Raw genomic sequence first — 16,511 nt, 5'->3', positions numbered from 1 at the left:
CTAGTGTCCTAGAAAGAACAAGTTAAAAACCTAGCCCCAATCTACGTATGTAAAGATGCAAATAATATTTACACAAACAATATTCTTGAGAAAAAAATCATAATAATAGTATTAGTAGGTGTAGTAGAAAAAGAAAAAAAAACTGACTCAATAAAAACTATTCAACTATTATTATCAAAACACTAAATGCAATAACATATTCTGACATCTCTGAATATTAGCAATGTGAATTTTTACCTCTAAAAGCTCAAAGAAGGGCTCTGATTTCTACATAATTATTGTGCTTTTTATTTAAATAAAATACTACACCCAGACAAAACTTACTATTCCTATGCAGAATTAAATATCAAATTTTAATTAAGGTCTGTCAACTCCATACTAGCAGAACACTGTATTTTATATTATTATAGTAAAAATGGTATTTAATCACCCAGCTCAACATTAAACACAGTAAAGACTATACAGCCCAATAAGGGCTAAAGCCCTAAGGGGGGCACTTGACAGGATGAGCACTGGGTGTTATACTATATGTTGGTAAATCGAACTCCAATAATTAATTAATCAATCAATCAAGTTTGAAAGGGAAAAGAAAGGCAAAAGCCCACATGACAGCACTTATAATGTCATGGTCTCTGTCATACCTTTCCTTTGGCATGAGGAATACCCAACGGACACTGATGAACTCCACCTAACAAAGCAGCCATTGCAAAGCTGTATCCACTAACAGCTTCTGGTGAAGTTTTTAAGTTGTTGAGCCGTTCTGCACACCTGTCTAGAAATGGTGTCAACTGGAATGGTAATGCCACAGCCACACAGCGCAAACACCAGGCAGCAGCAAGCCGCGCAGCCATACTTGGATGAAGAAGCACTGATGTCACAGTTTCCAAAAGTCCTACAGAGAAATACACAAAAATTGACCCTTTAGTGAAGTCCAATGATTTCATGTACTAGAAGAATACGTATAACACAGTGATTAAAATCAGAATCATTATAGTTTCACCCAAAAACTTTCAGAACTTTGCCAAAAACACATACATCATCTCAGAAATAGTAGAGAATTTTAAAGGAACATTTCCTACAAAAAACATAGTATAACTACATCCAAAAAATGTAAATGTTGATGTAAAAATTAAATGTATGTATTCAACAAATTTTAGCCAATTATTAGAAACAAATTACCATGACTTTTTTTATTTGCTTCCCCAAATTTTATTTAACTATTTACTCAACATTCACAAGCCCAGCAAATCTTAAATAAAACCCAACTTTTAACAAATGATCTGAAAACTGCTAATTATAATGGCAAGCAACTAATCAGGAGTTAAGTATCAATCACACTTATGACTTTTTTTTAAATGGTAAAAAGAATTCCAGGAAGTGAATTATCATACCTATAGATGCTTCCTGAATAAGAGGGGATGCAGTAGCATTCAGGCTCTGCACCAGGCTCCCGAGTTCCTGAAGAGCACAGACCATCACATGCTGGCTTGCTGCGATGTCTGCTGCTCCAGATTTGTTTTCACCACTAGTATCATTCACTACTGCTTCTGAAAGTACATAATCATGTTTGATATGGGTGAATTAAATTGTGACATAATTTTTTTAATTTATACAATTGACATTTTTATACCAATATTTCTACCAGTTTATGCCTGGGTATTAAAAAACTCTGTAGGTAATTACTTCTTAGCAGAACACTTGCATAACTAAACACTGACATGACTTAAAAACACTGTTCAGTGACAATTTGACAGTACTTAAATACACACTGAGGTATTTTGCCTGCTTCCAGGAATACACTAACTTTAGCAAGCAGCAGTAAACTGTAAGTGTACCAAATCACTGTCTCCACAGAAAGGCACCTGGGTTCCAATCCTAGCTCCACCAGTCAGCTCCACCACATGACACTGGACAAACACTCCCCTAATCCAAGTCAAGTCTCCAGTTCCTCCTGAGAGGTAAAGGGCTCAGAAAGTATTGTGGTGAATGAAAAGTCAATTCACAAAAAGAATAAAGTACCATGCTACCTGCAATAGGCATGCAGTCAATGTCAGCAGCCATTATTGTTACTTTGTTATTACCGTTGTTACCTCAAGTGCTGCAATATATTGATAGCAACACTGTCAAATTACTGACCAGGAAGCAGATCTATAAGGAAACTCGCTTTAGAATTTCTTACTAAGATGTTCCTCAAAGTTCCTGTTAGTTTTGCTACCCCTTTCCCTGATCTTTCAATAAAACTAAAGTGTATTTAACATGAGACAACTAAAGATTCCTCGTCAAATTACTAATTGAGCATATATTCTAGCATAAATCCCAGACAGATAGCATTGTATTTAATTCCGCTTTTAAGATTTAAAAAAAAAAATCAAGTGGCTAATCTATGATTTTAAGATTAATAACACTTACAGGACAGTAAAACTTCCTTACCTTTTTTATATTCATGTATTAACAGACTATAAGACGAAATCAGAGAGGGAGACAAACCATGACAGACTCTGAACTATAGGGAAAAAACTGAGAGTTGCTGGAGTGGGGTAGGTGAGAAGACAGGGTACCTGGGTGATGGGCATTAAGGAGGGCACATGATGTAATGAGCACTGGGTGTTACATGCAACTGATGAATCACTAAACTCTACCTCTGAAGCTAGTAATATACTATATGTTAATTAATTCAATTTAAATTTAACAAATAGGCTATAAAAATATATAATACACAATAACATAATAGAATAAAATAATACATTACAGACTATAATTTTCATTTCTTCATTCTTAGCTATTTCTGGACTTGGAAATGCATAAACTCTTTTGATTACTAAACCACAGCTCCCTGACCAGGTACTATTTATATCTGGTTCACTATTTTATTCTGACAATCTGGCACAGTATTTCTGTCACTTAAACATTTCTCCAACACATCATTGTACAAAATATTTTTCAAGTTGTGAACCTAGGACAGATTATTATTTTAATATAGCTGAAGAAAAAGACCTCATTAAACACCCTTTAATTCACAATTCATAATTATCAGTTAGCCCCGTGGATTTAAAAACGTTTTGCTTCGGGCACATGGGTGGCTTAGTTGGTTAGGCAACTGACTCCTGATTTTGGCTTGGGTCATGATCTCAGGTTTGTGGGACTGAGCTCGCAATGAGCTCCACATTCATCATGGAGTCTGCTTATCCCTCTCCCTCTGCTCTTCCAACCATGTGTGGATTCTCTCTCTCTCTCTCTCTCGCTCTCAAATAAATAAATAACATCTTAAAAAATAAATAAATAAAAATGGTTTGCTTGACCTATATAGAGCTAGAATGTATTATGCTAAATGAAATAAGTCAGAGAAAGACAAATACCATATGATTTCACTCATGTTTTTCTTAAAAAAAAAAAAAACAGATAAACATATGGGAAGGAAGGAAAAAAGAGAGGGAAACAAAACCTAAGAGACTCTTAATGATACAGAATAAACTGAGGGGCTCTGGAGGGAGATGGGTAAGTAACGGGCTAGAAGGGTGATGGGCACTGAGGAGGGCACTTGTGATAAGCACTAGGTATTGTACATAAGTGATAAATCACAGAATTGTACTCCTGAAATCAATATTGTACTGTATGTTAACTAAAATTTAAATAAGAATTAAAAAAATAAAAAAACAAAAATGGTATGCTAAGTAAGCTATTATAAACAATGAAAACTATCATTTGTGAAATTATATTTACTGATTTTTATAAAATACTTAGTATATATTCTTTAAATATAAGTTACTGGTTATTCTGTATTTATTAAATTCTTACTTCTTTGTTTAAAAAATTTATTTTAGAGAGAGAGCAAATGGGGAAAGGGCAGAAGTAGAGGGAGAATCTCAAGCAGCCTCCACCCTGACCGCAGAGCTGGATGTGGGGCTTGATCTCACAACCCTGAGATCATGACCTAAGCCAAAATAAAGAGTAGGATGCTTAACAGACTGAGGCATCCAGGACCCCCTTTAAATTCTCATTTCTAAAGACCACTATTAGGCAATATAATTTGCCTGATTAAGGTTAAGAAAACTGAGCTGTCTTATGGAATTTGTATTTTATTTTGTTTAGTTCCCTAATTGGATTACAAATTCCATGAAGGCAGGAACTTTTATCTCACTTATTATTCAAACCCAGAATTACTACTTTGCAATTTCAGATAATCAATAACTACTTGTTAAACTGAAAAATTTACAAAATGGACATTTCTTTTAATTATGAATTACTGAGGTTTCACAGTATAGCTAATAGTGGGCTAATAACCACCTGTAATTGTTCCTAAGTCTTCACATTAATTCTACTAACAAAAGGAAAAAAAAAAAACAAAACAGATGTGTTTATAAAACAAAAGGCCCAAACAGAAAAATTACAATAGGTTGTTCCTTAAAGATAGCAAAGCAATATGCTGCTGCATACCAGTACATCAGTACAGGTACTAGAAATTGAACAGAAAACCTAACCTTTTAAACATGCTACTCAAAGCTTTAAAAACTATTTCACTGAAAGTATGTTGTTTTGATAACAAATAAGAGTATTCAACAAAAGTGGCTATTAAAGCATAGTCCAGAAAATGACATGAATTAAACAGATCTATTAGTATTTATTAAGAATAATAATATAAAACTAAGTGACTAAAGAAATCGACAACATACATCAAGGTATCAATTCTTACCTACTGCTTTCATTTGTTTTCCAATAGCTTGGCATATTTCTTTGGCAGCTGCAATCTGGGCTTTTTCACCTAGCAAACTGCCCACAGTAGCTCTTAGGATAAAGGAGACACATCGTCTTGAGTACACAGCCTCTACGTGTGTTTGCGTTGCCCGAGGATGGGAAACCAGATCAAGTACGTGGGACAAGAATGTAGCAAAGCTACGCTCCAACCACTGACCACCCAATGTAGTTACAAAAACAACATATGCCTATAAATAAAGATACAACTTCAGATAAATTATATAAATGAACTGAGATGACAGATAAAGCAACTACAGAGATAAATGATCATAGCACACAAAATAAATTATATTTGAGATTAAAGTTGAGAAAAATTAATACTTGAGACCTTTTCAGTACTTCTAGCAAAGGAACTACTGGTGGAAGTATCTTTGGCTCAAAACTGTCATCAGTAGCTTCATGAAGAATGCAAAAAGATAGTGGGGAGGGAGGGAAGGAAAGCTGAATTCACCCTGATGGTGAGGAAGGTAACAGGTTATAGGAATAAGAAAAGTCTCACATCCTAAATAAACATTGACCTAGGACAATGGATGTCCTTGCTTGTGACTATAAGATAAAAATGGTTTACTTCTATTTCTACACTTGTTTCAGAAACAATATATAGTTGGACTATTTTGACTAAGATCACAAAGATACATCTTATTATTATTCTTAGATCTTAACCATAACACCTTATTTGGTTAATTATTATTTTTTAAGATTTTATTTATTTATTCATGAAAGACAGACAAGAGAGAGAGAGAGAGAGAGAGGGAGGCAGAGACACAGGCAGAGGGAGAAGCAGGCTCCATGCAGGGAACCCAATGTGGGACTCGATCCCGGGTCTCCAGGATCACACCCTGGGCCAAAGGCAGCGCTAAGCCGCTGAGAAACCCGGGCTGCCCTGGTTAATTATTATTTTGCAATTTTAACTCCAAGTCAGGTTTAGTTTAATAAATTAGTGATTATTCATTTATGATAAATCCAATTGAAGTATTAACCAATATGATTTGCTACAGGGTCACTGAACATTAAAATTAAATGCCTCTAGCTATTTGAATATAATTTCAACTAAAACTGAATTATTTTACATCTGATTTTCTGCCAAGTAAAATTTGGGAAAATGTTGTTGGATACTTATATAAATACAGCAGACAAGGGCTAATTTACACATCGTTAGGAATCCATCTTTCCATATAAGTGTCTAATTTGGATTTTTTTTTTTTTTTTTGTAATTTGGAATTTGAATGTAATTCATTCATTTGGTAAAATAATTATTTTGAAAAAAATAGACAATATTAAAAATCTGTGTGTACTGTTATTAAGAGTCTTCCATGAGATTTCACAAGCAATGTGAATAGAATTCTTTCATATGTATACATTACAAACCTGTGTAACTCCAACTCTCACTTCACGATTAACAGACCCTCCGACTTTTAACATCTCTCCACCACTCTTTAAAAAACCTGACCCTCCACGTAGAAATCCTGTGGCCATGAGTTCTAAGACTTCATCAAATGTTGCTCGCTTCACATTCTGGCGCATTACTTTCAGGAAGAAAAGTAAATTCATAAGCGATATATTTTACTATTTTGAATAACATTTTTTAAACATTTTCTAATAAATCTGGCTTAAAATTCAAGTAATCACTTTTAAGGATTCTTAAACTACTACAAGATAGGGTCCTTTTGTTTTCTTATAGTCTTTAAGTTTATAATCTACTTGAAAAATAAATTCAATTTTGAAGCAAAAAATGCTACGAAAAATGGAAAGAGCTAGACATTAAAAGCAATTAATTAAAATCTATGCCAAAAATAGTTAAATAATGTTAACCTTGATATATGTAACACAGCAAGACAAAACACATCCACAGCAGAAAATGCTAATTGATCACAGTCTTCATTCCCAACTGAAGTAGACTCAAAGAAACTTTGTCAAGTCTATGCTTTCTATACAATGGTTAGCAGTCAATTAAAATGTCACTGGACTGCAGCTGAATTGCCATCCCTTGTACAGAGCTTCATATTTTAAGAAGCCCTTTAACATACAGCTGCAAACATAATCCTCACAAAAAGTCTACAGGAAAGGTATAAAAGTATACTTTTATGATTAAGTATATAAGACTTTGGAATTTGGCTGCCTGGGTTTGAATTTCAGCTCTGATGCTTACAGAACACTTAAAAGAACACAAATTACATAATTTCTATAAGCCTCAATTTCCTTGTTTATAAAGTGTGAATAGTACTTATGATTCACAGGGGTTTTATGAGGATTAAATAAAACAATTCAGTTACATGCTTAATTCAGTGCCTGGCACATAGCACTTAATAAATGTTACCTGTCATCATCATCATCTAGTTGCACAAACTGAAATAATTATCTTTAAAGATAAAGAGACTAAAGCTCAAAGGGTTTCATAGCTAATTAACATAAGAGCTAGGACTTGAATCTGTAACATCTGATTCTCCTTCTACTACACAGAGGTGGAGTAGGGATGGGGACAGTACCATACGTGGCTGGACTCCCTCAGGGTCTACTCACAACCCTCACTGAGGCATCTCTATGGAACTGTAAGGCACAGCAGAAGTCACATGACAAATGCCTCTGATTGTTCTTACAGTAATGATCAAAAAAAAAAAAAAAGAATACTGTACTATAAAATGGTTCTACTCATCAGAGATTAAAAGTAGGGAAGCATAAAAAAGTGACAGATTCCAGTCCCTTGAAGATTATACAAAACCATTTCATAAATCTTACTTGCGTATATATCCAGTATACTTAATATTTATTATCTTGTACATTATAACAATAAAAAAATGCCTTGTCTATATGAAGATAAATGACATTTGGATAGTTCTATTCCCTGAAAAAGTAGACAAAGACACTTAACAATTTAAATCTTTCAAGTGATTTGCCTATAAGAAATAACTCATTTAGACAGATTTCATATACCTTCAAATATCTGTAATAATCTAAATCAGGGGTTGGCAAATGATACCTGTTGCTTGTTTTGGCATCAATGCTGTAGCCATGACTGTTCCTAAGAGTTTAGACACTGCCACTCGAACCCCATAATTTGAGTTTTCCAAAGCCTTAAAGCAGAGAGTGGCAATATTTTCTAATTCAGCAGTCCACATGAACACAGCTTCATTCTGTAGTTCTAGTAGACACTGGAATTTAATTTGAAGAAAAAATAAATTACATTTTAGAACTTACATTTCCAGAGAAATAGTAACAAGAAATCAGATTTACTCTCTCTCCTGAAGTAACCAAAAGATTAAAATATACGGAACAACAGTTTTCAAGACACTGGACATGAGGCAATGAAGGACAGTGATCTTTAAGAGGTGGAAAACAAAGTTAACCCTATCAATTGTCCCAGCTTACTGCCTCAAGAGAGTTTTCAGTACTTAGGAAAAGACATTTAACAGTAAACTCCTATATTGGAAAGTAGAAAGGTCTCAAATCAATAAGCTCAGTTTCCACCTTAAGAAACTAGATGACAAAAAGAAGAAAAAAGGAAGAAACTAGATGACTCAGAGAAAATTTAGCACAAAGCAGGGAAAAAAAGAAAATAATAGAGATAACAGCTGATATAGAAAACTGAAAAGAAGAGAAATAAAACCCAAAGCTCCTTCTTTGAGATGACCAATAAATTTAATAAATCTCTAGCCAGGCAGATGAAGGAAAGAGAGAAGACACAAATTATCAAAATTAAGAATGAGAGAGATCACATCATTGTGGATTCGATATATATTAACAGAACAAACAGACTATCAGAAAGAGCTTCACGCCAATAAATTTGACAACTTAAATGAAATAGAAAACTCACTAAAGAACAAATAACCTAAATAGCCCAGTATTGATTTTTCAAATTGAATTTTTAGAAGTGTCTGGGTGGCTCAGTTGATTAAGCATGCATCTTTTGGTTTCAGCTCAGGTCATGATCTCAGGGTTGTAGGATGAAGCCCTACCTTGGGCTCCAGGCTCAGTGGGGAGTTTGCCTGAGATTCTCTCCCTCTGACCCTCTCCAACGTGCTCACTAGCATGTGCGCACACCCACTCACGCTCTCTCTCTTAAATGGATAAATAAATCTTAAAATTGAATTTGTATGGAAAACTAAACAAGATCAATGGACTGTGTCAATGTCAACACTACTACACTAGTTGTAATATTATATTATACTTTTGTAAGATATTACCATTGGGAGGAACTGGGTAAAAGTGTATAAAGACATCTCTGTATTATTTCTTATAATTTCATGTAAATCTACAATTATCTTAAAATAAGAAGTTTAACTAGAAAACAGCAACAACAAAAATTGCACAAGAAATCAAATATAAAACAAAAGGCATTTGACAAAATCCAACAACCATTCCTGATAAAACCTCTTAGCAGCTAGAAATATAAGGGTGCTTCCTCAACTTGATAAAAGTCATCTAGAGAGACCAACATTTAACACTAAATGGCAAAGGACTGAACGTTTTCTCCTTAAGGATCTGGAATAAGACAAGGATATTTGCTCTCATGTTTTTAATTCAACATTGTATTAAAGGATTTAGCCAGAGCAAAAGATATCCATACTGGAAAAAAAGTAAAACTGTCTTTATTCTTAGACAACATGATTGTCTATGTAGAACATCTAACAGAATCTATTAAAAGAGTCTTATATAATAAGAATTGGTAAATTGAACTTTGGCAAATTCCAAAACTCCTCTTCTTTCCCTTAGAAAGACACTATTTAGAGATGAAAAGATAGAACATAGCTGAGAAAAAGTATCTGCAAATAATGTATCTGATAAAGAAATATATTTTTATTTTATTTTTTTAGAAATATATTTTTAAAAATCCTATTAAGTACTATCAAAGCTCAAAATAAGAAAACAACTCAAAACAGGTATAAGATTTGAATAGATTCTTCATCAAAGAAGATATGGATGGCAATAAGCACATGAAAATACGCTCATCATTAGTCATTAGGGAAATATAAACTAGAGCTGCAATGAGACGTGGGTACATATCTATTGGAATGGCCAAAATGAGTAAGACTGACAATATCAAATGTTGGTGAAGATGTGGAGGAATTAGAAATCTCATATGTTGCTGGTGGAAATGTAAAATAGTACAAGTATTTTGGAAAACAGTTTGGCAATTTTTAAAGAAGTTTAACATAAGTCTATCATACAATCTAGTTATTCCACTCCTAGGTATCTACCCAAGTAGAATAATGTGTATGTCCACACAAAAACTTGTATACAGATGTTCATAGCTTTTTCGGTAATAGCCTAAACTGGAAGCAATTCAAATGTCCTTAACAGGTGAAGGAATAAACTAATCGTGGTACAACTACACAACTTTTTTTCAGCAATGAAAAGAAATGAACTAGTGACACATGTAATGATATGAATGAATGAATGAATCTTAAGATAATTATGCTGAGTAAAAGGAACCAGACCAAAAAAAAAAGAGAGAGAGAGAGAGAGAGAGTACATCCCACAGGATTCCATTTGTATATAATTCCACAAATTGAAACTAACCCATGGGAACAAAAAGTATGCAATCACATTTTAAAACTTTAAAAGAAAAAAAAGGGACCCCTGAGTGGCACAGCGGTTTGGCGCCTGCCTTTGGCCCAGGGCACGATCCTGGAGACCCGGGATCGAATCCCACGTCCGGCTCCCGGTGCATGGAGCCTGCTTCTCCCTCTGCCTGGGTCTCTGCCTCTCTCTCTCCCTGTGTGTGACTATCATAAATAAATAAAAATTAAAAAAAAATGTCGCTCTAAGCAGCAGCACGAGAAGGAATAGCATATATTAGCTAAATACTGACCTTGGCAACTGCACATCGAACAGCCATTGACCTGTCAGTCAAGAGAGACCTGGCATTCTTGTAAATATCACGATGTGAGGAAGCTGCTGCACCGCCCAGTCCATTCAGAACCTTCTGTAGACTCATTAAGATTTCACTTCGCCCTTGAGACTAGACATGAAATAAATCAAAACTATGCTGTAAAACAAATTCCATGTTTAAACAAGAACACAGCAAGACACAAAAAGTTTCCTGGGTTTTGTGGTCTCATAGTCTTACCTTTACAGGGTAAACAGTAAGTAATAAAAAATAAAAGTATCCTAGAAAGCACCTGAGAGGTAAGAGTAATTATTAACTTCATTAAATAATATCTTGCTGAGAAATCAAGTTACAACAAGAAAACAGATTCTAATGTTTCCACAACATGAAGCACAACTTAATGAGAATGTGAAAACAATTTCAAAGACTTCAATATCGTATCTCAAGGGTCCAAATTTTCAGAATGTGAACAGTTAAGAGAAAAGTAGTTAAAAAGTAATACAAACCATCTAAAAGAAGACCCATCCAAGACATTTAAAAAACCTGTTACAGAGATATACTAAGCCTTCATCTTTTTATAACTCCCCAAACTCATTTTCATATTTTCACAGTGCTTGGTTCTTATATCTTAGAGTGTACTTATTCAAATACAGATGTCTTCCACTAGACTGTAAGCTTTGAAGAGGTCAGAGACCATGTCTTGTTCATCTTTGTATGCTTCCTATCTGACAGTATGTCCTCAATCATTGTTTAATAAATGAATTGACAAGTAGTTCCCAGAAGAGCTGTTGTCCAAGAAATCTTTAGCTTTCCAAGACAAAGGAATTAGATTGTAAAAGTGCAGGGCTTGGTTAGTTTTAGTTAACACCAAACTGACATGACAAAATAGAACTATTTTTACTCAATATTAGCTGCTGTGGATTGAATAGCATCCCCCAAGAAGATTAATTCAAGTCTTAAGCCCCACTGCCTGTGACCATGACTTTATTTGGAAATAAGGATTTTGGGATGAAATTAAATAAAGACAAGGTCCCACTGGATCCAGGTGAGCCCTAATCCAATCACTGGTATCCTGCTAAGAAGAATTTGGATGCAAAACACAGATGCAGAGGAAGAACACCATGTGACAATAGAGGCAGAAATTAGAAGTGCATCTACAAATCAAGGAACACCAAGGATTGCCAGCAACCACTAGAAGTTAAGAAAGTAAGAAGTAAGAAACTTCCCTAGAGTTTTCAGGAGGATGGCCCTGCCAACACCCTGATTTTGGATTTGTGCTTCTAGAATTATAAGACAACGAATTTCTGTTGTTTGAAGTCACTGTGGTCATTTACTACCCTAGGCAAACCTAGGAAACTAATATATTAGCTATGGCACAAAAATAAAACAGCAATGCAAAAATTTCCATAGGCTAAATAAAAAATAATAGGCAAACCTATTTTTTGCCAAGGAAAAGCATTCTTTCTCTTCCCACTGAAATATAACATACATTAAAGAAGGAGCAAGTGATATTTTTTTTGCAAGTAATAATCTTAAATTACCTTCTTGCTCAGCAGTACGAGTACCACAGGGACAGAAAAAAAGGCAAACATATATTTTTAACTGGCATCTAACTCCTGCCACAAGCAAAACATTTAAACAATTATTTGTTGTAACACTTACCTCTGCACTTTTCAGAGATTTCAAAAGATTATTCACTGTCTCTGGAAATGCACTTCCTAACATTCTCCCCATTTTTTCATAAAATGCTCCAACACAAGCCACTGCAGCCCTGTAAGAAGTGATGTCTTCAATGTTCAGGTTAATAATACAATGTCATGGTATCTTTCTGGTTTTCAGAACTCAATTTGTATTTGTGCAGGACACTTTTGGCTACAAATCCTTAATTTTTACCTTTCAAAAACATCTTGTTTATTGATTCTTTTTAAAAAAAAAAAAAAGATTTTTATTTATTTATTTATTCATGACAGAAAGAGACAGAGACACAGACACAGGCAGAGGGAGAAGCAGGCTCCATGCAGGGAGCCTGACGTGGGACTCGATCCCGAGTCTCCAGGATCACACCCAGGGCCGAAGGCGGCGCTAAACCGCTGGGCCACCGGGGCTGTCCTATCGATTCTTTATAATCACAACAAATACCATAGTTAACCAAATTGTATTTTTTTAGGAATATAAGAGAATAAATATATATTCATATGATAAATCATACCCCTCCTTTGGAAAGAAACTCAAGTTTTCCTTTCATGAAGACTTCCCAAATTATGTCAATCTGCAAGGATTCCTTCTCTTCTCTCATTATATATAACACTTAATGGTAACCACTCATTTTGATAAAATTATGTTATTTACTGTGCTTTGACTTGATCATTTAAATGTATTTTGGGGCACCTGGCTGACTCAGTCAGTAGAACATGTTACATTTGATTTCAAGGTTGTGAGTTCAAGCCCCACATTGGGCGCGAAGCCTACTTAAAAAATAAATATAAATAAATAAATAGAAATGTGTCTATCTTATCTTGCCAATGGAAATGTAAAATCTGGAAACAGGGAATCTTACACATTTTTTTTTTTTATTGCTCAGAGTTCCTTCCTTTTAATATACAAATAACAGTAAACAGTTACTTGTAAAATTTAATCTAAATGGCTTTCATGGAACATTTGGCTATACAGAGAAGAAATGTAACAAAAGCCTATCTCTTTAGGACAGAGGAAATCACTCCATCATCAGTTGTATGAATAGTAAGTAAATGATTAGCTGTGAGTTTAGTTTGGAGGCAGGAGTATGGGATAGAAGTGAAGAGTGTAATCTTTGAAGTCTGGCAGATCTGTGACTACATCCTAGAACCCGTCACCTAATAATAGCTGTCCTGAGCGAGTTATTCTGAGGCAGAGACATTATTACTATCATATATGTAATAAATAGTAGAATCAGGGAGCCTATCTTCACCTGGTTGACTCTAAATCCTATGCTTCTTTCAATATTCTAGGCTGATGACTAAACTAAAAAGGACTGAGGTCACGTCAGAATATTTAGGGAATTCCTAAATGGAACCCATGAATCCACTGGGAAATACCTATGAATAATAAGAAATATATAATAAATTCTATTTAAGCAGAACTAGAAAGTAATATGTGGATTTGCTAAGTGGTGGAGATCTAAACTACCAATATATTAACACAGCTTCAAATTCCAAAATTAACTGGAAAGCACTAGTGCTCTCTCATTTCTTCTAAAACTTTTGAGATCTACATCTATCCCAAACAACACAAAATCTAAGCACAACATACCTATGTAGTTGAAAATAGACCTAAAAAAATCAGTGTCCAGGTTCAGAATAATCTTCCTGTTTCCTCTGTAAACTATTACACTGGCCCAGGCCCCTTGCATGGTGTTCTAGAGATGTATCCTTGGCCATTCTCTGTTCCCAAACAGTAACTCTTTCTAGGTAACTTTATCCCTACCAAAGGGTTCCTAATCTCCACTCTCCTTGCCAAAACTACATTCTCAACTCAGATCTCTGAAATCCAGACCATGACTTCAAACTACCCACCATACACTCTCCTTTGGATGTTCCCTCCTGTCCTGCAAATCAGCACACCCAGAAGTGAACTTCTCATCTTCCCCCTCACGACTCATTCCCTTATCTATTTTGCATCTTTCTGTAAAGCACTATAAAGTATAAAGAATCTACTTTTGTTTCCAATGAGAAGTTTCCTTTGCCTAGAAAAATAGGTTGGCAAACTACAGCCTACAAGCCAAATCTGGCCCATCATCCAGCCTGCCACCTGTTTTTGTAAATAAAGTTTCATTGGAACACAGCTATTCTATTTATGCACAGTCTGTAGCAGAGGTGAGTAGCTGTGACAGAGATGTATAGTCCACAAAGCCAAAAATAGTTACTATCGGGCTCTTTTTCATAAAGTTTGCCAATCCCTGGTCTATCACATCCATCTTCCCATCTTAACCACTTGTTTGCCTGACCTCCAAGTGCTCTTCCCTGTTGTTGATCTTTGGCTGATACTTCTTTGAGAGCCCTTCCTTGGCACTGAGCTCCCCTTATAACACAAGTGAGCTTATTTAGATGTTACTTTCCCCTTGACCACTCTCCTCTTGTACCACATCTGCTGATTTTCTTATCTGACACTTTCGTAGGACATGCCCTATAGCCATTATTATCCTTAAGACTTGCTCTAAAATGTATGGGCCAGGATCTGGGTAAGGCCCTGATCTAAAGGTCAGCAAACTTGCAGGCAACATGGCCTCAATATCAGCTACTCAATTCTTGCCACTATCACATGACAGCAGCTACCACCTGAATGAAGGGCATTTCTGTATTTCAATTAAGCTTTATTCACAAAATAGGCAGCAGTCTATAGGCTAGTTTGCCCATTCCTGTCTCAATCGCATCACCTAGAAATTCTTTTCTTTTATCCCAACCAAGAATATTTTCTCCATCCAAATTTACCAAAAGACCTCCATGCAAACTGCTGACACCATACCAATGCTCTGTCGTTTGCTAAAAAGTCCCAGTGACAATGAAACATATATTGAGAAAGAACCCCTTCTCCAGACCTGCTCAGAGCTTTCATTGTCAAGCACCATGCCTCAGGTTCTACTGACCCGGGGGTCTTTATAATCAGTATCTCCTTATTAAGTTACTGTAAAAAAAAAAAAAAAGGCAAAGTAAGTACTTACAATTTTGTTGGTAAGTAGGCTGCAGTGTCATCTTTATTTCTGATAATGTCATTACATTTATCAAGTGTTTGAAAGACAGTAAAAGTATCCCCAATGCTATAAAGAGCTGCAAGATTTTTAGCTAACAATTTTCGTGTAGGTGGTCCAGGTGAACTACTTATTAATCCAGTTAATTGTTCAACAAGTTTTTTCTGTTTTTCCTTTACATCAGTCTGTTACAAAAAATAAAGAACATTATCAGTTTTTCTTACATGTGCCTTTGTCACCTTTTAATCAAAATTTTAAAACACTTAAAAAATTAAAATCTACATTAGGCATTAAACCATAAATGAAAATTTTCAGATAAGGAAAAATTTGGTAAGAAATGAACCATTCCTTTCCAGACTAAATATTATCCTTCCTTCCCCTTCAATGCCAAAAAGTTAGCTAACAATAAATGTGACTACTCTAGATCCAAAAAGTTTCCACACCAACTTACTAAGAAACCAACAGTCAAAGGATATAAAATAATGGGTATATGGACAACTGATGTCTTAGAACCTAGCAAGGCTGCCTTGTAAAAGCAAAGTCAGTAGTTTGTAAGTAATATAGGTCAGTGAAGAAAACTGAAAGAAGCTCTAAGAGCCAAAGATAGAACAAAAAAAAAAAAAATTCAGATATACTCGTAATCAATACCAAGAGTTCATTCAAGAAATGCTTATTGTGCCCTTATTACATGCTATGCACTATTATATGCACTGTGGTGAAACAGTGAACACAACAAAGTCTCTGTCCTCGTGAGTGTATATTCTAGTGGGGGAAAGACAGTTTACCAAATAAATGAAGAGTGTGAGCTCCTCCTATTTTGTACAGATTAGTAAGAAAAGCCCTCTGAAAAGAAGTGAAGGGGTGAGCTATGCAGATATCTGAGATAAATACATTTCAGGCAACGCGAACAAGGGCAAAGGTGGAAGTTTGCTTAGTTGAGGAGAGCAAGAGGCCAGTTTGGCTGCAGCAGAGTCAGAGTGAGGAAGCAGTGGGAGAGGAAGTCACAAGGGTAGAAGGGACCAGACTGTATAGCATCCATTACATACCATTGTAAGAATTTTCTACTTCATTCTGAGTAGGAATTTGAAGCACAACAGGGACATTATCAGAGTGTTTTAATAGGCACATTCTGAATATTGAGCAAAGAACACTCTACAAGGTACATGGTTGGAAGCATGCTGAGCACTTAGGAAGCTGCTGTAATAATCC

The 16,511-nt window shown here is 35.2% G+C and overlaps 1 protein-coding gene across 2 annotated transcripts in view; it reads right to left on the bottom strand.

Annotated features, from left to right (window-relative positions):
* The window catches only part of HEATR5B (HEAT repeat containing 5B), a 98,948-nt gene that overhangs the window by 79,475 nt on the left and 2,962 nt on the right, over nucleotides 1-16,511 (bottom strand). For both annotated transcript variants that reach the window (XM_041755039.1, XM_041755040.1), the window contains exons 3-10: nucleotides 15,276-15,487; nucleotides 12,242-12,350; nucleotides 10,562-10,711; nucleotides 7,730-7,901; nucleotides 6,121-6,278; nucleotides 4,691-4,940; nucleotides 1,392-1,547; nucleotides 642-892 (exon numbers count right to left, since the gene is read on the bottom strand). In XM_041755039.1, the coding sequence (XP_041610973.1) occupies nucleotides 642-892; nucleotides 1,392-1,547; nucleotides 4,691-4,940; nucleotides 6,121-6,278; nucleotides 7,730-7,901; nucleotides 10,562-10,711; nucleotides 12,242-12,350; nucleotides 15,276-15,487 (1,458 nt within the window). The remainder of the gene's footprint in view (nucleotides 1-641; nucleotides 893-1,391; nucleotides 1,548-4,690; nucleotides 4,941-6,120; nucleotides 6,279-7,729; nucleotides 7,902-10,561; nucleotides 10,712-12,241; nucleotides 12,351-15,275; nucleotides 15,488-16,511) is intronic.

The sequence above is a fragment of the Vulpes lagopus genome, chromosome 5 (genome assembly GCF_018345385.1).
Source record: "Vulpes lagopus strain Blue_001 chromosome 5, ASM1834538v1, whole genome shotgun sequence".
Lineage (NCBI taxonomy): Eukaryota > Metazoa > Chordata > Mammalia > Carnivora > Canidae > Vulpes > Vulpes lagopus.
Note: the sequence above shows the minus strand (reverse complement) of the source record. Positions and strands in the feature narration are given on the sequence as shown.